This window comes from Macaca mulatta, chromosome 18, assembly GCF_049350105.2.
Source record: "Macaca mulatta isolate MMU2019108-1 chromosome 18, T2T-MMU8v2.0, whole genome shotgun sequence".
Taxonomy (NCBI): Eukaryota; Metazoa; Chordata; class Mammalia; order Primates; family Cercopithecidae; genus Macaca; species Macaca mulatta.
The window spans coordinates 57624945-57652123 of record NC_133423.1 but is presented as its reverse complement, the minus strand read 5'-3'; the positions used below and the strand labels follow the sequence as shown (position 1 = coordinate 57652123).

The 27179-nt window shown below is 37.3% G+C and overlaps 1 protein-coding gene across 50 annotated transcripts in view; it reads left to right on the top strand.

Annotated features, from left to right (window-relative positions):
- The window catches only part of DTNA (dystrobrevin alpha), a 412319-nt gene that overhangs the window by 334215 nt on the left and 50925 nt on the right, over positions 1 to 27179 (top strand). For 21 of the 50 annotated variants that reach the window (XM_077974975.1, XM_077974967.1, XM_077974956.1 and 18 more), the window contains 5 exons: positions 2044 to 2149; positions 4307 to 4473; positions 6925 to 7049; positions 14034 to 14117; positions 15836 to 15925. In XM_077974975.1, the coding sequence (XP_077831101.1) occupies positions 2044 to 2149; positions 4307 to 4473; positions 6925 to 7049; positions 14034 to 14117; positions 15836 to 15925 (572 nt within the window). Of the gene's footprint in view, positions 1 to 2043; positions 2150 to 4306; positions 4474 to 6924; positions 7050 to 14033; positions 14118 to 15835; positions 15926 to 24497; positions 24576 to 25148; positions 25242 to 27179 lie in introns of all 50 variants that reach the window. The other 29 variants (XM_077974947.1, XM_077974949.1, XM_077974942.1 and 26 more) reach the window with 3 other exon arrangements.

Below are 27179 nucleotides of genomic sequence, written 5' to 3'. Positions count from 1 at the left end.
AAAAGGTCAATCACTTCAAAACACAAGTCTATTTTTTCATTCAATTTTACTGCTTTCCAACTTTTCTCATGGCATGCTAAATGTATGGCTCCTTTTATTTTTATAGTGCTTTATGCCTCACAAAGTGAAATATCTGATTTATGGCTTGCAACAACCCTGTGACCTAACAAAGAAAATATGATTCTTTTTTAACAATATAAAGTTCATAGCTAGTGAGGGCAGGGGGCTGTTTTTAACTCTGGTCTTCTGATTCCATCTGTTAATATTACTCTTGTGTTCTTGTTGTTGTTGCTTTTGTTTTGTGCACTTTCAGTTCATATTTACAAATATGCAGATGATCTGACTCAAGGAAATGTAACTACCTGTTGTATTACTTCACCCAATCATGGAAACAAGAATAATTTCATTTATATCTGAATTCTTGAATTTTAGGTAGTGTATTATAGAAGAATTGGTAAATGTGCTAATGCTTCAGAATACATCTCATTCAAAATCAGCTGGAGTAATAGGACGAGGTTTTTTTTAAAAAAAAGTCTTAAAATGACCTGTGCTGGGTGTGGGGCTCACACAGTAATCCTAGCACTTTGAGAGGCTGAGGCAGGAGGAGAGCTTGAGTCCAACAGTTCAAGACCAGCCTGGAAAACATAGTAAGATCTCATCTCTGAAAAAACAATTAAAGGATTAGCCAGGTGTAGTGGCACACACTTACAGTCCCGGCTACTTGGGAGGCTGAGATGAGAGGATCCCTTTAGCCCAGGTGTTCAAGGTTTCAGTGAACTATGATTGTGCCACTGTACTCCAGCCTGGGCCACAGAGTGAGATCCTGTCTCTAAAAAAAAAAAAAGAAAAGAAAAAAAAGGATCTATGTATTCAAGAATTATATGTGATATTGCCATGTTCCAAATTCCTTTTGAAATACCCTCTAGACTGTTCTATGATTTGTACATATCCTTGATAGGCAACTTATACATGTTGAAATCGTAACAACATTGTTGGAAACTTCCAGGAGTGATTTTTAGCCAGTATGACAAATAGTCAAAAGGAATAAGATCATTTCAAGTATGAAAAGAGGTAACATAAAAATAAGACCAGTTTATTTTTGTACTTAATGAATTGGCTATAACAGCTACTCAAGAGTCTGAGGTAGGTAAGAGGAGATAGGAGGATGGTAGAGACCAGGAGTTTGAGTCCAGCCTGGGCAACATAGTGAGACCCCCATCTTTAAAGTAAATAAATAAATAAATATTTTTTAAAAATAAATAAATAATATTATCCCATCCCCTTTGATATTCTAGTTCAAAATTTCAAGTAGTGATTTTTGCATATAAATATGTATTTTGTTATTTATACTATTACAGTACATGCATTAATATAGCTTTCTTACTTTTATCATTTTGAAAGGAACTTACAGATACAATGCATTCCTTTTGTACATCCAAAAGGACCTGGATATTGAGAAAGAAGCAGACTGAATTGAGAGGAATTATATATAAAGTAATAAAAGGAACGAGTTTTTAAAAATTTAGATGGTTCTGTCCTAACAGGATTCCCTCCTGCTCCTGTATAATAGAACCATTGACATTAACCACTAAATATTTAGTACTTAAGGAAGTTGAGGAAGCTCGAAAGGGAAGTTGTTCTATAAATTTAGAAGACTGACTGATAGGTAAATTATAAAGTGAGCTATGATGCATTCTTGAGTAAAATTCCATGGAGAATTTCAATTCTTTATTTTTCTTCATTATTTTTATACTGTCTTTCATATATACAAATGATGCTCTCAGAATTGTTTTTCTCCTGGTGCTACTATTGACTCAGCCTCAGTGGAGAGAATTCAGTCCTATGTATGCTTAGGTATAAAAAGCAAGCAATGTTTTCAGTTCTGAACTAGTTTAATATTGGCAAGTTCTGTTTCTTCAGATATTAGAGGTTTATTGAGTGCTCTTTTGTTTCAGTCTCAAATGATATGATATTTACATAGCAGGTAAATTGAGATGATTCTCTGTCCTAAATTTATGGTTTTTTGTTTTTTTTTTAATGCAGAAAAAAGTCACGTTAAATGGTTTTTTGGACACGCTTATGTCAGATCCTCCCCCGCAGTGTCTGGTCTGGTTGCCTCTTCTGCATCGACTAGCGAATGTGGAAAATGGTGAGTAGTTACTACCGAGCAAAGGTGATTTTTTAAATTATTGAAATTAGGCCATTAGTTCTACAGTTAGTAAGCCCAGGTCGTTGTTTTAGGGAAGCCTATTTAGTGCCTCTTAGTTTTGTTTAGGAGAGAACTAACCCATCTCCCTGTTCGGGAAGGCCTTAAAGGACCACTGAAAAATTAGGACTGTCAGTTCTAAAAACTTAGTAAATCTCATGGTGTTCTTCTTAATTACAAGTCAGGTGTGGTTAAAAGACTTGGCACAATAGAAGGCGAACTTCAACAAGGAGTGTGACATTATTTTGTATTTGTTTTAGATCTGAATTTCTCATATTTGCATACATGGCACTGATTATTTCTTCCCAGTTACTCAACCAGAAATAGGTGGGAGAAATGAGAAAAAAAATAGATGATAGCACCCTGTTAATCTTCAGTCATATGTTCCAGATTGTGAGCTTTCAATAGTTGTACTAACGTTAAAGATAAGAGTAAAATAACTTTCGTATCATGTCTTTTTTTAAAGCAAGTATTTCTAGGATAAAAGGAACTGCTGTTGGCATATCCAGATTTAAGTATGAAATACAGTTTGGGGCAAATTTTACAGAAATTTAAACATGGAACTGTTCAGTGCCTCCATCTCATCTTTAGGTGTTCCTACTTACTGTTCAATGTAACTCTGAAATTTCTCCAGACTTGACGAGGAAATAATTTAGTCTATATCTCTTACTAGAGATTTAAGTCTCTATATATTACTCAACTTCTGTGTATTTCTTTAATATACATTGAAACTAAAGTTAGCTTAATTTTAAATTATCATTCAAAATTTTGAGCATCTGCCCTTATTTATCTCAGTTAGTTAAAAGTTATGAATTTATCCTGTTTTTCTAATGGAGAAAATTTAAAGAATGAATTTACTTTTTTTTTTTTGCAATCACTAACAATCATAGCTTTTTTGTTTATCCATATGCAGAAGTGAAGAGCAATCAAGGTCCATGTTAGTATGCAAAATGAGTTCATGTTACTGTTTACAGTTCTAGAACTAGTCATTTTCCAATCATAAAGCTATAATTTCATTCCTTCTCTCTCAGCATTTCCTGCTGCAGGAGATCAGTTTCTCAGGCACTGTCCCAGAACAGTTGTCCCTAGATTCAAGTCCCACTCTAGTCTTTCTCAAGAGCCAGAAAGGAAGGTTATGACACTTGTTTAGAAGACAGTGCTTCCAGAGCTAGTTATGTCTTTGTTTTTACACTTTGCTTTTTATCTTCATTTATTATTATTTGTAGTGTTTTTCCTGACTGGTTAGGCCAGAGAATAGCTTTACCAAAGGCAAGAATTGTTATTGTCGTTTTAGTATCTAGCTCATAGCATGTAGATAATTACTTGGATTTGATCACTTAAATCTAATATTTTACTTTGCTTCAAATCTAGTATTTTGCTTTGCCTGCTTTATAATTCAAATTTCCTATCAAAGAAAGTTAACTGTCTCTTGAGGTATCTGAATTATTTAGAACTGTTTTCAGATAACTTACACATCTTTTTTAGGGCCCTATACTCCTGCCTCAGGAAAGAAAAAAAAAAAAATCTCTTTGTCAGATATAGGCAACACCAGTCGTTAAGTAAGCCATTAGTCACTCTATTTTTTAAAAAGTAACTTAATTCTCACATCCACATCCAGTTTTCCACTCTCTGCCCGTCTTGCTTTCTTTTTTCTTCCTCTCATTCTCCATGTCTCTGATATTTGCTCTCTTCCCACTGGACAATCGGCATTCACCCCTTGTGTTTCTGAGTCTTCCAGTGAGCTGTGCTGGTCTCCTGGAGACAGAGGGCAGTTTGGGGTAAAGGCAAGTCTGTTTGGGCAATTTAAATTCTTGTTAGGTGAGAGATGGGAATAGAAAGAGCAAATGGCATTACAGAGATTGTTGTTGTTAAAAGGACATCTCTTCTCCATCCCATTTCATTTCATTTCCCCACAGGCATGATTGAAAAGGGTTGTGGGAGAATCCAGGAATGAACTAAATGTTTTTCTGAGCCCAAATCAACTATCATCTGAAATCGTGGTGCAGAGAAGAAAGGTACAATTCCTGTAAGGCTGTATTTTTCCTTCTTCTGGTTCATACTTTTGTTTTCTTGTTTTTTCTTCACTTACTTCCCCCTTAGTCTTCCATCCGGTGGAGTGTTCCTACTGCCACAGTGAGAGTATGATGGGATTTCGCTACCGATGCCAACAGTGTCACAATTACCAGCTCTGTCAGGACTGCTTCTGGAGGGGACATGCCGGTGGTTCTCATAGCAACCAGCACCAAATGAAAGAGTACACGTCATGGGTAAGGCAAGGTCCAGGCAATACTTGGAGTTGGATGTGTGAGTGTTGCCCAGAATTAAAGGGAATATCAAGGATGGTGGCAGAATTAAAGGGCAAACTTACCTTCTATCCCAGGTCTAGTATTCAGTCCCCCTTCCTCCCACCCTCCACCCCACTGGGTGCTCTTACTTATTCTGTTGGAACCCAGTGTAGCTTCCTGAGACTTAAAATATAGGAAGACTCAAAACTATGTTACTTCTTGGAATATAGATAATTCAGTACCGATTTAAATAACAACTGAACAGCAAGGACCTTCTGGAACATAGTCTTACATTCACAGTAAGTTAAAATCTTTTCCAAGTTTTGTTTTGTGGAAACGGCTGAAAAATTATTGTTAGTTTTATTTTTCTTAGATTCTGGAGTTCTTGTAAGTGCATGACTAGAATATTAAAGAAACAAGTATGAGAGAGGAGAGTGTGGACTTAATAATACTGTTCCATTTTACTTTTCTGCAGAGGGTGGGGAGGGGAGATTGTGGTTATATTAGCAAACCATCTTTTCATGAAGAGTCTGAGTGACCAACCTGGCAAAGGTGGCATGTGAGTGTCTGTGTGATAGATGTCTTCTCAGGAGCATGTGGCACCAGGTCTGTGGGAGGAAATGTGACTCTGTGAGCTCATTGTTCAAGTGGATTATGATTTACGGACGTTTATCTTAGTTAAACTCAAAGATCAGTTCCAGCAGTGTTGCCCTTGTGCATCTCTTCAAGGATGGGTTTTTGTAGGGTGTGTAGATTGGATCTTGTGGGATATACCTTCAGCCCTTCCAGCACCTCTTGGAAAAGTTCTGTCACAAGAAAATCCAACCTATTTATGAGTTTTGCTATATTTTAATGTATTTCAATTCAACCTGTAGTCTTTACTTAAAGAAGTCTTCAGAATATACCTCTTAAATCAAAATAGTCTTCCTAGGAATTATTATTGGGAACTAATATTCAGTATAAATATACTAGTACTTCATCACCAGTCAGATTCTGAATTCAAGTAACAGTTCTTCACCAAGGCAGAGTATACTGAGAACTTGCCAATTCCAGTGCAACTCCTCACTGTTGTTTATGTCATGCTGAGGATAATGAACACAGATCATGAACTACAATTTAGTTTAGAAGATAGGAGCTAACACTTTCTATTTTCTTATTGTTAGCATATTACCAGTTTTCAAACTTCGACCCCATATCCTAAAAGATTTGGTGTTTGAAAACTAATCAGATTTAGTTGTTTTATGTAAATGCTAAATCCACATAAGGAGCCTCTTTCTTAGGGGTTGTAGACTCTAAAATTATATTCCAGGGCACTATCCATACAAAGAAGGATCAGACTTCTTGAGAAGACAGAAGGCCCTATGGTTTGTGGTGCAAAGAGCTGCTGTTGCTGCTATCTTAACTGTTCTAAGAATTACATCTCCTAACAAAAGCCAGAAGGATTTCTTGAGCAATGCTCTTATTACTTAGCTTTTAAAAAATGGGGATAATAGTCACTTCATTATATTACCAATTAAGGACTCTAGATGTAAAAGAAAGTGACAAAATTTGAAATGGTTCCTTATGGAAAGAAAAAATATGGTTAAAGTTTTATTATTATGTTGGTGCAAAAGCAATTGCGGTTTTTGCCATTACTTTCAAATGGCAAAAACCACAACTGCTGTTGCACCAACCTAATATATGTGGTAGGCTGCTTTTGTATAATTTTGACTGCATAATGTCAAGATAAACATCCCAACAATCTAAACGAAAAAGAGGCAGCATGATTCTCTGGAAATAACCTGAATTTCAAATTCTGAAGACTCAGATTGAAGTTTCATTTTCACTTCTAACTGGATGTGTTCAGCCACACCTGAAACATCTTTCTTGCACCTGGATTCCTGCAAAACCTTCTGCTCATCTTCCTTCCATACCTATTTTCTCACAAACTATTTTCTGTTCTTAAGTGAGAGCAGTCCTTCTAGAATCAGGTCTGATGCTGTCATGCCTGTGATTTAAACTCTTCATGGTCTCCCTCTGTCCTGGGGATAAAGAGACAGTTCTTAACAAGCCATATAAAGATTTTGATGATCTGCCTCCTGCTTTCCTCCCCAGAAGGACTCCCTTCACTGTTGCTGCTTCCTCCATCTCGAATGACCTTCCTAGTCTGCTGAGTTTTTGTCAGAAGGACTCCTGCAGGCCCACTAAGTCCCAGCGAAGGTGCCCCATGCACAATGCCTGCTCCCATTTATTGTAGCATTTGCTGACACTGAGCAGCAGGAGGCAGCTTGTTCAGAAACCCTCTTCCTAGCATTGAGCAAACTTCTGGACTCAGAGTCAGCACTGAAAAGGATTTCTTCCATGAATGAATATCTATTATGAAAAGCAAATCATTTGATAAAATATTACATAAATATTAGCTGTTGTCACTTCTACCTTCCTTCTTCTTTCCAGAAATCACCTGCTAAGAAGCTGACTAATGCATTAAGCAAGTCCCTGAGCTGTGCTTCCAGCCGTGAACCTTTGCACCCCATGTTCCCAGATCAGCCTGAGAAGCCACTCAACTTGGCTCACATCGTGTGAGTATCTCTACCCTCCCAGTAAAGAGAAAATTTTCTTCAAGGGCACATGTCTGGAGCCACACAAAGGCAATTCCCTATCAGTGGTCAGCAACCAAGATTTTTCATTTAATTATTTTAAAAAGTCAGAGTAATGCCCTTACAGTTTTTTGTTGTTGTTGAGGTATACAATACTTCCACCAGGCAGACAAGTGAAATATGCAACACTAACAGAATTCGCCTGAAGGTGGAAAATATTTCAGAAAGCTTAGTTACAAAATATGGATGTTAGTGGTGCCTGCACATTGGAAGTTAACAATCAATGGGATCACTGTGGTAAAAAATTATTTACAGCATATTGTTCCTTAATTTCGTATGTGCCTTGAGTTCCAAATATAAAAGCTCTTTATTGCTCTGCAGACCCAGTTTAAGATGCCAGCAAATCTAGAAATTACTTTTGTTTTTCATCCCAAGCTATACAACTTTAGAAGAATCATAGCCTGTGCAGGGGAAGGGGGAGTGTTGGGAAAATTTACCAGAATATTCAAAGATTCTTTTCTTCAAAGTATGTGTGAGTTTCGTGGCAGAAGGTGTTGGACCAGCAAACGGTCCTTCCAGCCATCCCTGCTACCTCCTGGAAGTTTCATGCCTTTGAACCTCTCTCAGGCCTGGGTGGCCAAGATAACAAGGGGGCTTAGGTAGAAGAAACAATTTTTTCCTTGGTGTTACCTTGGGCTCCTAAGAAGAAAGAGTCTCATTACCTGCTTCTATGCACAATTAGATAACATGTAGTCACAGATGCCTCCTTATGAACTGCCTGTTGTTTTCCACAGTTCAGTGGAACCTGTCACACCACAGGGCCTGTGTTTGCATGTTGACATCAAGAGGTGGGCTGATGGGACCTATCAGTATAGAAATTCAACAATGCAAAGTTCATGCTTCAGGCAGTTCAGCATATGATCCAGAAGGGGCACTGTGGTGGGTATGAGACCTTCATGGAAGCAGCACCTACATTCTCCGACAGACCTTAGCAAATACCACCAAACAATTTGTGCTGCGTCACATCTGTGAGCTTTGTATAAATACTTTGGGGCTTTGTTTTGCTTGTTCCTGCGGGTGCTTTGAGACATCTCTGACCTCAGCAGTATACACAGCCTGAAGGCTCCTGTTTCTCAGCTTACAAGCTGGCATGGGCTCAGCCTCCAGAAGCTAATGTAAACTAATTCTGTAGAATGTGGTTAACTTATTTTTGGAAATTATGCTTCTATAAATAAACCTTAAAATAAGCCAGGGATAAATAAATCTGGGGAATGTCCCAAAGGGCCAACCACTTGCAGCAATCTACCTCACAGGAGCTTATGAACGATTTTATTAAGGTCTAGACTTTCCTTCCCATAGCCAATTAGACACAATCACTAAGTTGCTAATAAATGACCACAGCAAAGTGAGAGCAGCTGGTGCTCCCTGAGCTATGCTGAGAGTAATTTCCTACCAGCCCTGCTAGGAGTTTCACCCCAAGAAAGCAGCCTTCAACGGAACTGCTGGGTGTCATGAAGATAGGGGGTGTGGGTGTGAATAGCCTGGCTCTAAGAGCTTTTCTGCTTCACACTCCTCCAAAGAATTAGGAAGTGATGTACTGCAATGTAAAAGTCTGTTTCACAGTGAGTCACATTGGAGTATTATCTAGCTCAGGGCCTTGTATCCAGTGGGTGCTAGGATTGGGTGGTGTGTGTGTGTGTGTATGAGAGAGAGAGAGAGAGAGAGGTATTTAATTGGCTGAGTAATAGTTTTTAAATTTTGACTTATGGGGCAATATAATCTGTTTTGTCATTTATTGAAGTAACTGAGGGCTAAGCTACACAATACATTCTTAGTTTACGTTCCATGGAGAGATTTTAAAATTCTGTACAAAATGTGTCTTCTTTTGAGAAAACCTCTATGTATTTTACCAGATCCTCAAGAGTCCTTGAATCAGAATACTGATCTGTACTCACTGATAACATATTTTCCCAGGGTGAAAGTTTTAATTTTAAAATTCAAATTGTACAAGATATTTAATTGTTGAAATAACATACAAGACATTCTGGATGTAGAATGTCAAGTCTATTTTAGAACAGAATATTTTTGTTCTATTTTTAGCCATAGAAATTTTTTCCATATTTGTTTCTTTATTCAAATGCTATTGTCATGAGTAGATATCCACGTCTTTTTTCTGAGACTTCTAATTTTAAAATGCATTGCTCATTTAACTATTCTAAATTATCATAGGCACATCAAGGACATTTAAATAAAAAAATAAATGGTATTAAGCCTTAATCATTTATAAAAAAGAATGCTCTCTTAATCTGCCATAATGAACATGTACATGGAATTAATGAATATTCACACTTCTTCCAAATGTATGTAAATAATATTTTGATAAATTAGACAAAAATATATGACATTCCATACCATGTCATTTTATAATAAGCCATCCCACTACTTTTATACAGTGCTGTACAGTGAAAATAAGTGAAATTTAAGAAATAAAACACACCAATACTCCCACCTCCACCTAATGCCCTTAATTTATTACTCCCAAATATGACTTAAATTATAAAGATCTTATGCAGAAGGAATATTGTCGTAGTGCAGAAATATGTGAAGTAAGCTTTATCATTGAGTCTCTAGCAAAAATCACCCTAAAAGTATGTTCCATAGAACTATACATAGCAATAAAAATATATTTTCTAGGCCGGGCGCGGTGGCTCACGCCTGTAATCCCAGCACTTTGGGAGGCCGAGGCGGGCGGATCACAAGGTCAGGAGATCGAGACCACGGTGAAACCCCGTCTCTACTAAAAATACAAAAAATTAGCCGGGCGCGGTTGTGGGCGCCTGTAGTCCCAGCTACTCGGGAGGCTGAGGCAGGAGAATGGCGTGAACCCGGGAGGCGGAGCTTGCAGTGAGCCGAGATCGCGCCACTGCACTCCAGCCTGGGCGACAGAGCGAGACTCCGTCTCAAAAAAAAAAAAATATATATATATATATATATATATTTTCTAGCTGTAGCTCTGTCTTGGTCATCCTCATTCCCTCTCTGACCTTTCCCTGTGCTTTCCTAAATAATTTATTAAGCAACCTTTAATTGTAGTACAAACCACATCTTTGTCATTCTTTGGGTGTAGTGTCACAAAAATATCCCAGTCCGTATCAGTTGCACCCATGGATAAGCTTACAGACAGGGGTAAGAAGGGAGCAGTGAGTGGGGTGCAAGCATTGGCAATATTGATGGGCATACTCTGTCCTGTGCTGATGACCTGAGGTTCTGGGCATTGGGAATTATAGCACAGACTCAAAATAAAACATTTTGTTTTTGCCACTGTGAAAAAGTGTGTTGATTTTGTAAATTAATACAAATTCTTCAAAGACATATTCAGAAAAAAAGCCCATGATGTAAATGTTTAAGTGAAGGATAACGGTATGTCCTTACATAGTGCTGAAATATGTAGAACATTATAGAGCTCATGGACATAAAATTTGATGTTGAACATTATACAGTCTTCTTAAATGCACATCTTGCTGTTTAATTATTGTGTTAAAAAATGCTGGCCAGGCACAGTGACTCATGCCTGTAATCCCAGTACTTGGGGAGGCAGAGGCAGGCTGATCAAGAGGTCAGGAGATCAAGACCATCCTGGTTAACACGATGAAACCCCGTCTCTATTAAAAATACAAAAAATTAGCTGAGCATGGTGGCAGGCAGCTGTAGTCCCAGCTACTAGGGATGCTGAGGCAAGAGAATGGCGTGAACCCAGGAGACGGAGTTTGCAGTGAGCCGAGATCACGCCACTGTACTCCAGCCTGGGCAACAGAACAAGACTCCGACTGAAAAAAAAAAAAACATTGCTACTACATGGCGCATGTATACCTGTGTAACAAACCTGCAGGTTCTGCACATGTACCCCAGAACTTAAAGTAAAATTTAAAAAAAAATTGCTACTAGTCCTCTAATACATAGTGCATCCAAAGTTGAGCAGCAAAAGCATTATAAGATATAAATAAAATTGAGAAAATAATACATAGAAAATGCTTTATCAATACCTAATGAAAACATTAGAAAATATTTTTATTACTCATTTAAAACTCAAGTTCCAATTTTTTCTTTTTTTTTCTTTTTTTATTTTTTGTAGAAATAGGGTCTCTCTATATTACCCAGGCTTGTCTGGAACTCCTAGGCTGAGATTATAAGTGTGAGCCACCACACCTGGCCACAACTTAAATGTGAAAAAAGTTGCAAAAATATGGCACAGTCTGACTATGTAACAAATTAACATTTTACAGGTAGACTTAGATATGGTAAAAAATAAATTTTAAAAAGAGAGACTGAATCAATAGGATTTTTAAACAGGTTATAGTACTAATATCTCTGTCACACACAAACACAGACGTACATTTGCATATGGAAATGAAGCATGTGACACACAGAAAATGCCATTTTTTTTTACTATAGCCAAGGGATTTTCTACCCATCTTGTAGAGAGGTGCTGCCAGTCATGAATTAGTCCTTAAATAGAAATGAGCAGGTGGTGACATTTTGGTACTTTGACATTTGTTCTTAACTATTGTATTGCTTGTAAATGTTACCATGATTAACGGTCTGTATTCTGTTCAATTTCTCGCTGCCAAAAGTGATACGTGGTAAGTAGTGCAGTAGTTTCCAGTCTACTTATGAAGATGTATAATCATGATCATAAGTGGGGATGAGACACAAAACAAGTGAGCAATATGAGGCTAGTTTAGAAATAAGTCTTCTTGTGCTGTACACTCAGTTTACAAGGATGACACATAAAATTGTCCTCTGTGAAGATCTTGTCCAGAAGGCCCCTGTGACTTACTCTATTTTGTGGAGCTGTTTCTTTTACATAAAACCAAATATGTCCAAAATTCCCAGTGTGGGCCATTTGTTAGATAAGGTAACTTGTCATTTGATTGTGGAAGAAATAGGAATTTCAGTTCCTCTGAAAACCACCATTTGGTGCTGGGGCTAGCCATTCTTTGTCCCAAGTTCAACATTTCAATGGTAGACCTTAAACAAAGCCATTTGCTGAGAAACCTTGATTTCAGCTTTGTAGTGACCGGATTCAATAGAATACATTTATCAAGCTAGTTAAAAAGCATTCTAAATCCACTTGTTTTCTCATTTTTAGACATGGAGGAAGATGGAAAAGTTTAAAAAAAAAAAAAAGACAAAATCAGAAGTGTCAGGTCAAGTATTTTTTTCAACTCTTTGCAAAGCTACGATGAAGATGTTATACTCTGTTCACTGTTTTAAAATCTAGCAGATCAAACTTTTCATAATTCACAGAGGACATTTGTATAAAATTAGCATCCTTCTTCTAAATTGCTAGTGTTCAACTCAAAGCAGAGTTAGTTTTAAACTAGCCTTGTGTTGCTCCCTTATATATCAAAGATGCATCTTAGATAAGTAATGCAAAACACTAAGATTGTTTTCAGAACTTCAGTTTTGTCTAGAGTAGATGAAATAGTGAATCTGTTGTTTTGGCTTCGTCCAACAGATGATATGTCTTACAAAATCTCAGAGTATAGGTTAGCACCAGCTACCATGAAAAAAGTTTCGGTGAATTTATGTTATTTTTTATTTTTATTTTTTTTATTTTTCCCTAAGTTATTGGGGTACAGGTGGTATTTGGTTACATGAGTAAGTTCTTTAGTGATGATTTGTGAGATTTTGGTGCACCCATCACCCGAGCAGTATACACTGCACCATATTTGTAATCTTTTGTCCCTAACCCCAGAGACTGTTATTCTAAGTCTCAGTGAATTTTTGCATGTAGTGCTGACATTTTAAAACCTGCAGAGCTTCATGTCCATTCCAGTCAATACATTGGGATATACAAGTCTATCTTTTTCCCAGAATGTCTTCGTTGTAGAATCCAAAGCTGTTCTCTAAAGTAAAAATTAAACCATTTACAAATTTGGCTCTTAATCAAGCCAACATAAATTGATTATTTAGGCTGCTATAATGTCTCATCTTCAAAATGTTCTATACTGTCAAACTCAAATATAGAATTATAGTGAAACTGAAATTTCCTGTGATTCAGAAAATGCCCCACCTCATTTTCCATCTTTTGAATTCTAAATCCCATCTCATATTACCATTCATTATCCTATATTGAACCTAAAAAAGACTAAAAATGCCTTGGAGATGAGATATGGATCTTAGTCCTATCATTTTACCTGACCTAAAACATTCATGATAGGAAAAGAATGACAGAATGAAATGAAAAACAGACCAAGGAAGATGGACTCCATGCAGTTGGTGTTTAGAACCATGAACAATTCTGAGGAAAATTGAACTCTGTTTTCCTTCTCTTATCATAAGAAAACAAGTGAAGCTTATGGGATGCTGTACACCATATACTCTATCATATGGACCACCCAAACAACAGAAACTAACTTCATAAATCCTTGTGGAGCTTACTTGCCTCTTCACTTAGAGCAAAGGCAAATAAGGTATGATATGATTGTACAGCCTGTGTCCTTTCAGACCAGGCATGTTGGAGAGGCCCGTCATCATGGAGAACACAGAAGGAACCTTCCAAAGCCTCAGGAAACTTCCTCTTTCCAAGAGAACGTAGATTCAATGATCAGGTCTTCAAGGCTTCTTGAGAAGACAGTAGAAGTAAAACCACTGCCTTCTTCAAAATCCTTGTTTCATTCCAGAATATTATACAATGAAACATCAAGGCTCAAAGCTCACATCAACATTCACATGGTGTCTGGAGATCTGCCTCCCAGTGTTTACCTGAGATTATATATTCTCAAGGAAATGTTACTTTAAAACACTTAAGGAATTTAATTGGAAAATGTAAGATTTCTTGTTGATCCTGGGAAAGATAGAACTCAGATCTTCCCATCCCCTTTCCTGGAAGGATGAGGGAGAGTTTTAAATGTGTGACTTTTATTTGTTTTAACTTTCTATTCACACTGTCTTTTGTTTTAGGCCTCCCAGACCTGTAACCAGCATGAATGACACCCTGTTCTCCCACTCTGTTCCCTCCTCAGGAAGTCCTTTTATTACCAGGAGGTAAGTTCCAACCCTATTATAAAATAAGCCCTTTCTTTGGTAATGAGCCTTTATTTTGTGGTAACAAAAATATTCTCATGCAAGCCAAGGGCAGAATATTGTTACTGGAAACAAGCTTGCAAATATCCATTATAAGTTTTCAATTTCATTCATTTGTATGCATTTAAAGAGGGGTATGGTGGCTTTGGGGATTAATGTCATATCTGGAAACCTGCATTTATAATGTATCCACAGTAAGAATGTGGGGTATGTTTCAGTTTAACTGCTGACACATATGCTTCCCATCTTATTAAGGAAGTCACTTTCATAGTCCTCAGAGTGGTCTGTTGAAGTCAAGAAACTGGAATTTCAAGATGCAATGGTGTGTTATTATATAAATGGTGAAGCGTGTCATTATTTAAAGCTAAGATACAAAAGAATCCTTTGTTGGTGAACCCTGGAGTTCCTGAGGCTAGAGGCTAAAGACCAAACTTGGAAATGTAGTTTCCATATAAGCAATGTCATCGATAATAATAATCACTTTTTTAAAAGGTGGATCTGCATCTCATTTCTTTGCACAAGATCCATTCCCATGTGAGCAAGAAACAGGAGAAGCAAATATTTCTCTAAGAGTTAGCATCAGACATATGCAGGGTCAAGAGGTGCTCTGAGTCATTTGATCAAATAATTGCGAATCAAGCACCAGATAATTATTTTATAAATACATGAAGAAGGCTCATGGGAAAACAAAAACAAAGGTAAGGAAAATTGGAGTGAGTAATTGAACATAAGATTTCAAATGCCTTTCAGCAGAAAAAAAGTACAGCCTCATATTTCACAAAATGCACATAATTCATCTTTTCCCTGAAGAGGTTTATAAGGTGCCAGTTTCACTCTAATATCCTGGTACATTCAACTGAGGATTTGAAGACAATGAGACTAAGAACACAGCTGATTTTTTCTTCTGAGTTCCTGCATGTGCCCATCAACAGGAACCTGAGATGAAGATGTTCCCCATAATTGTAATTAGCAGAATAAACAGAATATGGTGTTTCTGATGTATAAACAAGTTCTGTAACAAGTGGAAACGAGGAGACAGTTTTATACAGCAGAACATCCACAGTAGAATAATATGGTTTAGGCCCTCAGTAACTTCCTTTTAGCACTCTTTTTAGAATCACCAGCAAATTCAACCTTTTTTTTTTCTGGAACGAAATCATAAACTATAAAGTCTGTAAAGAGACACAGGTGTGCATCTGTGTAGGGAAGACCTGACGTGATGTTTAGAAATATGTATTTTTATTAGGAAGCTCTGCATTCTGCAAATGTCAAGCAGAGGTAGACCCCATCCTTACTGAAGGTCATTTTATATCATTTCAGCTCGGACGGTGCTTTTGGTGGATGCGTCTAGATGGATAACATGACTTCTTCTACCCTAAAATATTCCTATAATACTTTGAGCTGTTCTGGTTCCTCCAGGGTGCATGGTACCCATTAACCCAAAATATGATTATTTCCCTTTTTTCCCATTTTCAGTCCTTTTGGAATGTTCTCTGTGAACCACAGATATGTTGTTTAAAGCTCACATTTCTTTCTATCACCACAGAGATTGGCCTACGGTTTCTGTTTTGAGGGTGCTATTCAATAAAGCTGTGTACACTAAATGTCTTTCCTCTCTGAGTGGGCCTTGCTCTGTCCATGGGAAGTTTTAATGAGGTCTCATTGTTTGAATCCCTCAGGTTACCTGAGGGGATAAGTGCATCCAGCCCTGTGGCTGAAGAGCATTCCCTCATAAAGCAGTACGTAAATCAGCTTGATCACGGTGCACGGTCAGTATCCCAGCCCTGAATTGCTAATCATAGTAGTAGTTCCATAGCTAGACTCATAGTCATTCTACTCTAGCACTAAAATCCTCTCATAGTATGTCTTATTGGAGATAGAGGTCTTCTGGGGTTTAATGAAATTGTGTTGAACTTGAGCTGGACTTTGCAGCTCTTTCCTCTCCTTTCCACATATTTTATGGATTTCATAGCTTCATACCAGTATATAAGAGATGTGTATATGTGAAGTGTATCAAGCTAGATCTTGTTTGGACAAGTCTCTGCTTTTGTACTATTTGCAAAAACCCCAGATGGTAATTTCTAAGACTCTTGAATTAAGGAGTCTATTGGAAAGATCATTAACTAGGTGAGGCTAGGACAATGTCATATAGCTGGACCTCATTGCAGTTAAAGACTTGAGGACTTGTACCTTTCTGTACCATTGGACCTGATCCATTTTCTCCCTAGGGAGGACAGTCTGATTCCTAATGAAGTAACAATTTCAAAAACAGTTGCTTGCTCTCAGTGCTTATTCTCTATCACTTGATAATGCTGGTGGTAAATCACTTTTGATTTCTTCATCATGTTGATAAACTCAGATGGATAGAAATCCATCATGCCAGATGTAGGCAAAAGTTAAAGGTCCTGTACTTCTATCATTGAAACAGAACCAAAGAAATATGACCTACGGCTCTGCCCTCACCCCTAGCCCATCCCAACAATGAAATAAAACCTAAGCAAGCCAAGTATAGTGCCGGTCAGTATAGGGCAGCACCAAGAAAGTAGGTAAGTTCTCCATATTTTCTTTAGCCTAAGTTCAGTCTTTTGTATCATGACAGATCCTAGAAAGATAAAGCCGAATGAGGATGAATTGAAATCCCCACTCCAGAATCCTCCCCACAAACTCCTGGCATTATTCACCTAGGGCTCTTTACAAGCGTACCACTTTGATCTTCAAAAGACACAGGGATAAAACTTTGAAATCTTTCGACATCCTAGTAATCTACTTCATACAGATTTATGAGTGTGTACCTCTGGTTACCAGCATCATCTGTCTCATTCCCTTTTCTTACATCTTTTTTAGCTATGTACTTGATTCACTTTTCCTTTACTTAAAAGGAAAAAAAAAAAAAAAGGGATTCTCAAAGGCACTCTCCCTTGGTCCTTTGAAGTCTTCTTACATGTGTGTATGTCTGTGTGTGTGTGCACATGTGCACATGTGTACATTCAGTGCTGGTTAGAAGTTAGGTAGAATGTGGGTCATATAACATAATCAATGGACCGATTCACTTCATTCATTTTCTTGATTGTAAACTATATACCTAAATCTATTATGTTTTCTTATAAATTTATAGGAAAGAATGGCTGATTTGAGGGAAATCTATTATCACCACTAGGGAAAGAGCTCTAAGAGCTATGTATGGTGAGCCAGCAACATTATCTAAGCTTATGAAAGATAGCTTATTATTATTATTGCAGATATTATTGCAAGGACTGACCACAAAGCCAGGCCCCAAAGGCTCTTTCTCCCCTTCACTGCCCACAGCTCTGTGCCTCTTAGGATCTGCTATCTTTTTTGGCATCATGCCTCCTTTTTAAAATCTTAATTATCTTGCCATAATCCTTACTTAGTTTAGATGAGAAAGTTAACCAATACTTTTTAACGTCAAGTAAGCTGCTTTCACTGTGACCAAACTTCTTCATTAGTCACAGTAAAGACTAATAAAAAAAATTAGTCACACTCCTTTTACTTCCAATTTTAGAAACATCATTTAAAGTCTTCACAGGTATTTTCATAGTTGCAACCTCTAAAGTGGTAAGCACTCACAAAAGGAATCACGTTGACTATACTATATAACATCTAGCCAGGTCTTATCACTCCACCAAATATTAGGAAATTGCTTATAATTCATATTGCATGTTGAACACAATCTAATATGCTAGTTTTTGGTTTGCTGCAATAACAAGTAATTAATTAATCATACTGTATTAGATGTCCGGGCATGGTGGTTCACGCCTGTAATCCCAGCAATTTGGGAGGCTGAGGCGAGTGGATCACCTGAGGTCAGGAGTTCAAGACTAGCCAGGCCAAAGTGGTGAAACTCCATCTCTACTAAAAATACAAAAATTGGCCAGGCACGGTGGCGGGCGTCTGTAATCCCAGCTACTTGGGAAGCTGAGGCAGGAGAATAGCTTGAACCTAGGAGGCAGAGGTTGTGGTGAGCCAAGATCGTGCCATTGCACTCCAGCCTGGGCAACAAAAGTGAAACTCCATCTCAAAAATAAATAAAATAAAATAAATTTAAAAATGATACTGTATTAGGCTCTGTAGTTCCTATGAGGAGAGTGCACCCACCCCAGATACTTCCCAAATCCTGATCCCTCCAAGAGGAGCAGCAGTTGTGAGTTATTTTTTGGGTTGACTTGTTGGTCAGTTGATTGACAGGTTTGGGTTTTCAACCCAGGAAATGCTAATTCAATGTGCCTTTTTCATTTTTAAAAGATGTTTTTGCTTACCCAGAGATTCTTTACTTAACAACCTGGCTTTTAATCTGACTCAAAAAGTTCAAGCTACATTTTAAATAGTTGTGATTTGGTAATCAAAAGTGGCTAAAAATAAATTTGAGACACTGAATGTAGCCTTTCCTTTTGAAAATCAAAGTTTTCTTCATATCTATTTTTTTCTAAGATTAATGCCCATCCATTTTCAGTCATAAAACAGATAAATTTTTAAATCAACATCTGGCACCACCCTGAAGATTTCTCACTCTTTTCAAACTTTCTGGGCATGTTGTATGAAATTTTATGAATTTGAAATAATCACTCTCTGCCGATAATTCTTTACTTCATGTAGCCCCAGAGCTCCACTAATATGTTAGATTTTTCCAAACCAGAATTACACCAGTCTACACATCAACCCCAACAATTTTCTATACTAAAATGTTAGTGCATGATTAAAACCACAGTCACCTATCTTGTTCAGTTCAGTGACCTTTATTCTCCTACTAGACTTGCTTTGGCTATTGTCTCTGCATGCCCTGTACCAACAAGCAAACTTTCCTAGAGGCTGTCTTGACTAAAGTGTAATTGGTGTGACTTGATAATACCTGGATACAATGTAGTAAATTAAATATGACCTAATAATTCTTATTTTTTCCATGGTACCTGTTTGAGATGGTTCAGCTTCTATGCCAGCCTGAATTGATGACAGCTAATTTTCCCACTGAGACACTAACCTATTTTTTAATACTGGTCTATGAATTTTCAGGTAATAGATATTTTATATTTCAGATGTAAGCTATTGAAATCTAGAAAAAAAGAAACAGAATGTTTCAAAACATTATTTCTTGACAAAACAGATTTGTGGATTCTTTTTTATTGTATTTAAATTAGTGTGATGGCCTTACTACTAAACTATGTAATTCTAGTGAGAAGGAAAATTTTATACACTATAGATAGTTACTTAAGGAGACAGCCAACTTTGTAAGTGATTCTTCACAAATCCAAATGTCACACAAGCTTATTAATAATTTAAGAATAGAAATGAAAATATCTGTTCTTAATTTGCTATATTTCAAATATTGTTTTTCTTTTAACCATTGTGATAATTATTCTATATTAATATAATTTGTTTCTATAATATTTGTTCTCTGTGAGACTGCAGCCAGGCCTTTAATATCATGTTCAATAAAAGAAAAAATAATCTTTGTCAAGGGCTAATATAGTAACTCAACATTAGCAGAAGTGGTTTTTAAAAATATATTTCATGTATCCAGGAAGCATCTGTGTGTGATTTTGTTACCTTTGGACCAACCCCCAAATATTTTCACTGAAGTAAAACTATTGGCATCAGTCATCACCCTTCAAAGCTAAGGGGATAATTTTTTTAATAAGTATGAAACATTTTGAGATTGTTCTACTTTTCCAGAACCCATTGTGTCATTGTGTGTGTGTGTGTGTGTGTGTGTGTGTGTGTGAGAAAAATTTTGGAAGAAGGTTTTTTATGTTCATCTTTAGATATGCTACTTTCCAAAGGTCTAAAAAGGAAATGATGAGAAGCTAGAGGATTTTTGTTAGAAAAAAAAAGTCTAAAGGAATATTTCCTACCTTTTTTCTTTCAGCAGATATATGAACTTCAAAATTTACCATGCCATGCCCTCCAAGGTATGGCTGTTCCCACAACCATCAGTGATAATATGTGTGTGAAAGGATATGCTCATACAGTGGCAAGGGATTAGTGAAAAGAAAAGGATGATAAGAAAAAGAGATTTGTGTGCATATAATTTTAGAAATGATAGTCTTGCTTCTGTTTGAAACTCAGATTAGAAAAGGTGTATCCCATGGTCAAGTTGAACCCCAAATAGTTACCAGTTTCAGAGCTTAAAAGGAAGAATACATTCTGATTTGAAGACAAGGCATGTAGAACAGAAGAAGCTTTTGAAGCTCAGGCTGGGTTGTATGAAAGCCATTGTCACATTCTGACACAATGATATGCTGGAAGCACTCTTTCCTTAGTCAGGAAGTAGGTTCCATTGTGCCTGATCCTAAATCCCACAAAGAATTAGAAACTTAACTTCTCCATGCAAACCGCCAAGCTACAAAATGAAAGTTTAGAATCGAAATTAGTCTATAAAAGACTGTGATAATATAGAGCCTTGAGGGATCATTGTAAGCCCCACATCGTTACTGTTTTAGTCCTTTGTGTTGCTATAAAGGAGTGCCTGAGGCTGGGTAATCCTCGAAGAAAAGAGGTTTAGGCCGGGCACAGTGGCTCATGCCTGTATTCCCAGCACTTTGGGAGGCCACAGCAGGTGGATCACCTAGGTCAGGAGTTTGAGACCAGCCTGGCCAACATGGTAAAACCCCATCTCTATTAAAAATACAAAAAAAAAAAAAAAAGCTGGGTGTGGTGGCGGGTTCCTGTAATCCCAGCTACTCGGGAGGCTGAGGCAGAAGAATTGTTTGAACCCAGGAGGTGGAGGTTGCAGTGAGCCGAGATTGCGCCATTGCACTCCAGCCTGGGCAACAAGAGCAAAACTCTGTCTCAAAAAAAAAAAAAAAAGAAAAGAAAAGAGGTTTATTTGGGTCATGGTTCTGCAGACTGTACATGAAGTATGGCATCAGCATCTGCTTCTGGTGAGACTTCAGGCTGCTTCCACTTACAGCAGAAGGCAAAGGGAAGCTGGTTTGTGCCAAGACACAGGAGAAGAGAGGAAGCAAGCCACAGAGAAGAGGTGCCAGGCTACTTGTAACAACCAGCCCTCAAGGGAACTAATAGAGTGAGACCTCACTCGTTGCTGTGAGAATGGCACCAAGCCATTCATGAGGGATCTGCCCCCATAACCCAAACACCTCCCGCCCTATTTCCAACATTGAAGATCAAATTTCAACATGAAGTTTGGAGGGGTCAAATATTCAAACCATAGCAATCTCTGTTTTAACAGCAACTCAAGAGAAAAAATTTCACTTTGCTGGAAGAGGTTCTGGTGGAAAGTACTTCAAGTGAAAAGACTTTAAAGACCCAAGTTTTAAGTGAAACCTGTCTCCCAGTCAACTCTCAAGGTTCTTGATTCATTTCATTTTGAAAGAGTGGCCATTTTTGTCTTGTTTTCATCATGCATTTGGCTTCCGCTATACGTGGTCATATTTTTGGCTTCCTAGAAACAGATGATGAGAAGAATTTGAAGCTAACTCTAGAAATTACAGAAACTATGTGAACAGTGAGTATCAAAAAGTTAGAAGTTCTTCTGGCACTAGAAATTAAGAGCTATAGCAAAACAAAATAGTTTATTTCCAGAAACTCATAAATGTTCATGGTGTAACACCCCTATTTTCCAAGAATTGTTTTCTCTAAGAATCCGCATGGGAAAGGAAAGGAAGATAAAGGTTTTAAACTATTTCTTTAAACCAACACCGGCAAGGGCCAACACAAAGAAAATGACAGCAAAAGTTAAGAGATGTGTATACATAGAATATGTCTCATTCCTTTGAGGGAGGAAGGGACCCGGTTAGAAGAAGGAAGAAAAGGAAGAGGAGAGGGGAGACAGGCAAGTGGAGTAGGGGAAGGAAGAGAGGAGCCCAAAGATTTGAAGAAAAAAAAAAGGAGAAGGCCACCAAAGGAAAGTCCGGCGTATTGCCCCCTTTTCTCAGCCCTACCCCTACACAATACTGAGGCTAGGGCTCCTTCATGCTTGGGCTTTGTCAGTGGTGGGTGGTGGAACCACATTTCTGGGCCTTCACTGACACATCTTCTTCCTCCCATAGAACTTCACCAGAATAATTTGTGGCAAACACATCTTCGTGGTTGACCTTCCTGTGTTTCTTTTCTCTACTGATTCTTACTTGTTATCTTGCACATTCAGTGTGTTGTCCCTGTGCAATTATTGCTTAAGAAATTATTGCCACAATTTATGGGATTCAAGGAATAAAGAAGCATAAGAAGGCAGGGAGATAGTTTAGTTTGGAGGGAAGACTTATGGATGTTTCACACAGTGTTTTGAATGGTTTTGCAAGCATCTGAAATAAATTATGTAATAGATTCATCTATCTTTAGTTACAAAAAATAATTGGGGGGATATTGGGCAGCAGGGGTACTGTAGGTACTGCATAATGAATGTATGGAGATCTGCTTCAGTAGACATAGTTTGGAATGCAGTTTTGGTGGGTAATGGTATATCACAGAAAACAGAAAGTGTTTTGGTGGGATAATGTTACATCACAGAAAATGATGGCTGAAGGTGGTTATTTGGCCCTGATGGGCAGGTTTTGCAGTTTTAAAAGGAAAACATCAATATGCTGGATAAAGATAAGTATTAAGGTCATCAGGAAAGTAAATTCTCCTAAAACACAATCTAATTTATTCTTAAAGCCAATTTTGGGCCAGGCATGGTGGCTCACGCCTGTAATCCCAGCACTTTGGGAGGCCAAGGGGGGAAGATCACTTGCGGTTGGGAGTTCGAGACCAGCCTGGCCAACATGGTGAAATCCCATCTGTACTAAAAATACAAAAATTAGCCAGGCATGGTGGTGTGTTCCTGTAATCCCAACTACTCAGGAGGATGAGGCAGGAGAATCATTTGAACCCGGAAGGTAGAGGTTGCAGTGAGCTGAGATCGTGCCACTGCACTCCAGCCTGTGTGACAGAGTGAGACTCCATCTCAAAAAAGAAAGTCAATTTTGTTTGGATACAGTTGAACTTTTTAAGTACAGCAATAATTTGTATAACAGATGCCTTTCTGAAGAGCTGAGTGAAAATGTCATTCATCTGCCAAACATGCATGTCTACTCTTTGCTAGTCATTTTCTTTACAAATCAAATTTAATATTAAATTTATCAGAGACCTCACTATTCAAGGAATCTTTTAATATACACTATTATAAAGCAAGAATTCCAACTATAATGTACATAGTTCTAATGTGATATGTATAAATTTATATTTTTTAGTACTTCATGGCCTGAAAGAATGGTGCTTTATAATAGAGCCTTAAAACTTGTAGTATAAAGTTTTTAAGATTTTAACTAATTTATAAACCATTATATATATTTAGTAGATTTAGAGTTTCTTGAAAATTTTTGGCAGAACCTCGTAATTTATATCCAAGTAGTTAAATATTTGGTATTCAAACAAAGACAGACAATTTATTTTTCTATTTTCCATGAAGGAGTAGGTAATTTTAGGTTTACCAGTGTGCAGGGCAAATTCTTACTTAACCTATAGAGGAGCAAACTTTCTTTAAACACATTACCAACCAATACAACTGTAATACTAAGAATTAATACCATATTTCTCAATGTAGTGTGACTACAAATTGTCACAGTAGATTTTGGATGACTTTACTGTAGCCACACATAATGAATTATTATTTATATTTCTGTTTGTACTTTAATAAAACTGTATTTTAAACTTTAAAATTGCCCTTTAAATTACTAAAGAAAATGAGTAGTTCCCATAATGAATATATGTTAAGAATTTGCTTTAGCAATGAGACTATATTCACTAGCTTTGTATTAATATAAACATAAGAAATAACAACATATATGTATAAGACTCAAAGGTATGTTTCTCTGAAAATTTTCTTTGTAGCTCCACAGCCAAGACCATGTGGCTTTTGCTTGGAGTAGTAAAACACTTCCAATACAAAGCAATCTCTAGCTAGGTAATTTTCAAGTCTTTCTATTCAGCACAGAAAGTTGGAGGATGCAGGGAAGGCTAAAGTTCTTGAGTGGGATCTAAAGGCTGGCAGGACTTAGTGAACTGCTGGACTGTTTACATGCTAAGCCATGATAAATGTTGAATGAATTTTCATTATGTCTAGACATACCCAGTATAAATGCTTTCTTGTTAAGCAAATAGCAGAGGTCAAATCTGGGATCATGGTGATTGCGGTTGTGTTCTCAGGCTGGGTTTCTACTCCTACTTGAACTCTGTGGAAATCTGAAAACATCTTGAACATTTCAAAATAATAAGAGATCTGTCCAAATGGAACTTGGATCTAGACTTGGGAGTGTCTGTTGCCAGTTTCTATTCTTGAATGCATTGCGGTGTTTACGCTCTTCTTGGCTTTCCCATCTTATTAACTAGCTCTCCTCCCAAGGACAGTGAAGTAGAGCAGAACAAACTGCTGGCTAGGGCTGCTCCAGCTTTTCTGAAGGGCAAAGGGTAAGTTTCAGCCAGAGTGTACTGGAACGCTGCATTAACTAAACTAAAAATGGAGATTTCTTTTGTCAAAAATGCTTTGTGTGTGAAAGACCATCTTTGATTCAGTAAAAGCAGCTCTGCTCTAACCCAATTAACAGCACTAAGTAGTTATTTCCAGTAGACACATCTGTGTTGTTATTCACTTTCCCAGATTTGTATCTTTTTCTTTTTTGAAATGACTAAGCTGAAGATTCGATTTTCTGAAGGATATTTAATCTTTGCTTGCAACCCATTTCAATGTATTTACTGTACAGATGAATACCTTGGCCTTAGTGGTTGAAAAATGTAAATCTGTTTTCTAAAACTTTATTTGAGCTAAATGGAAGTCTTTATTTTTAAAGTTAGTGAAATAGAATTGTGGGTTTTATTGCCTGGATTTCGCTTGTGTTTTTCATAGCACATCACTTACTACCCTTCCTTTACTTGCTTGGTTTTCTAAATGCCTTTTCTACCAAAAACTCACTCCTACCTTCTCTGCTTATTTCTGTCCACCTCTCTTAACAACACCCTTTCTTTCCCCCTGCCCTGTTTCAGGATACAGTACAGCCTGAATGTGGCAGACAGGCTAGCTGATGAACATGTTCTCATCGGGTTATATGTCAACATGCTCCGGAACAACCCCTCATGGTTAGTGCAGGTTTGGCTGCTTGACTGTCCTTAGAGAGGGATGCAGTCTGAGCTGGTGACAAGCAGTCTCAGCAAGGAGCAAGGTCACTGGATGCCAGTGGTGACCCTGAAGCACTGTTAACTGATTCAATTAAGAAGTCTTTTGTGGTGTTAGTTTGTATACTTCCCATGAAGAAACCATAAGATTCATATCCTTGTTTATATATTAGCTAAAGCGAAAACTTGCATAAAGGGATGCCTTGCTAAATATTAGCCTTCAGGTAGATTCAGGACTCCGGGCCCCACCATTCAGTTCTGTGCTAACATGTCATGCCAAATCACCACAGGATGGTGATACAAGAATTTGTCTTATTCCAAGGACATGGATGTCTCTGCTGATTTGGAAAACAATGCTTCATTTTACTCAAGACAAGAGTGAAAAAGAAAAAATGTGATGTAATTGAATCACAAAATGGAAATCATTTCTTTAACAATGATAACAGTGGGAACAATTGTCTTTCAGCAATTCTAATATACATGTCTCTGATGATCATCCTGCTAAAGCCTGCTTTTACATCTTGGAATACACAAAACTTAGTTTCAGAAATGTTAAATTCAGAAATTAAGATAGCCCTGTGTGCTTGGATAAAGCCATTCAAAAGGCTTTTCTCCATTTTAATTGTGACATAGGAGACTCCTTCCGCTGGTTAAAGTTACTTGATGTTAATAATAAATGTAGATTTGCAACTTGAATTAAAGGAAAAGGACAAACTATGTATTTATCATGTGTATTTTTCAATCCAGTTCAGACAACTGTTTTATAAACATATTTGGCAAACCAGTTCCTTGAAAATATGTCAATTTTTCTCAACCACTTCAATTTTCTCTGAACTAAGGACCCATGGATTTTCCATAGTTATAATTATTAAGAGAGCCAATGGGTTCAATTTCCATTAAAATGTTTCAAACCTTTAGCATTGCAAGTCCTCTTTCCTCTACTATTAGAGGAAAAGTAATTGGCAAAATTAATGACAATTACATTAAAAGTAATGGCAAAAACTGCAATTACTTTTGCACCAAGCTAGTATTTCACCAACGCATCCCTCAGATGCTAGGCCATTGCTCCGTGGTCCTTGCCCTCACCACTTGATGTGTTATTAGCCCCTGGATCTCTCTCCTCCTCACTTGAATATTTTCAAAATTTTCTTCCTATTACTGCTTCTTAGACCTATTTTTGCAAGATTAGTACATGAGATAATTTTTAGTTCTCATGAACTGATGAACATTTATGTGCTTTAGTACATACATGTATCTAAATTTATGTTTTTAATAATGTATAACCAGTATACTAGTTTAATTTTACCTTAGATCCTGCTGTTTAAGGTGATAAAAATGCACTCTTCGGCTGACCTAAATCCATCCCTTTCTTCAAATTTTGTGAGCTTCTAGATTAAATAGTATCCACTTTTTTACAACTCAGCCTCTCAAAACTACAAAATTGCTTTATTCCCAAGGAGTTTGGTACTCCAGTGTTACATGGTAGCTGAAACAGTAGAACTAAGCACTGAATTTTTTTTGTTAATGTTATTGTTCATCTTTGAAGAAGAATACAGTCAGTATAGATTCAATTGTAAGGCAATGAAGCAATCTCACCCTGTGTCCTCTTCCCATCATTCTAAGCACACTCCAGTTATTTCTACTGCTCTTTCTTGACCTTTTCTTAATTAAGGTTGTAACAAATAAATCTCCAAAGAGAAAAGCCCAGAGTTTGTCACTACCAGCCATTTTCTCTACTCAAGTGATTCATCATATTGACTTGATGGTTACTTAAGACCATAAATCTGTCTCAGCAGAGACACCTTGCATCTGCTTGATGAAAGCTAAATGTGATTTGTATTTTGAAAACAAAGCAGAATTTAAGACCAACCAATCAATGAAGGAGGTTTTGTTTTAATAGCT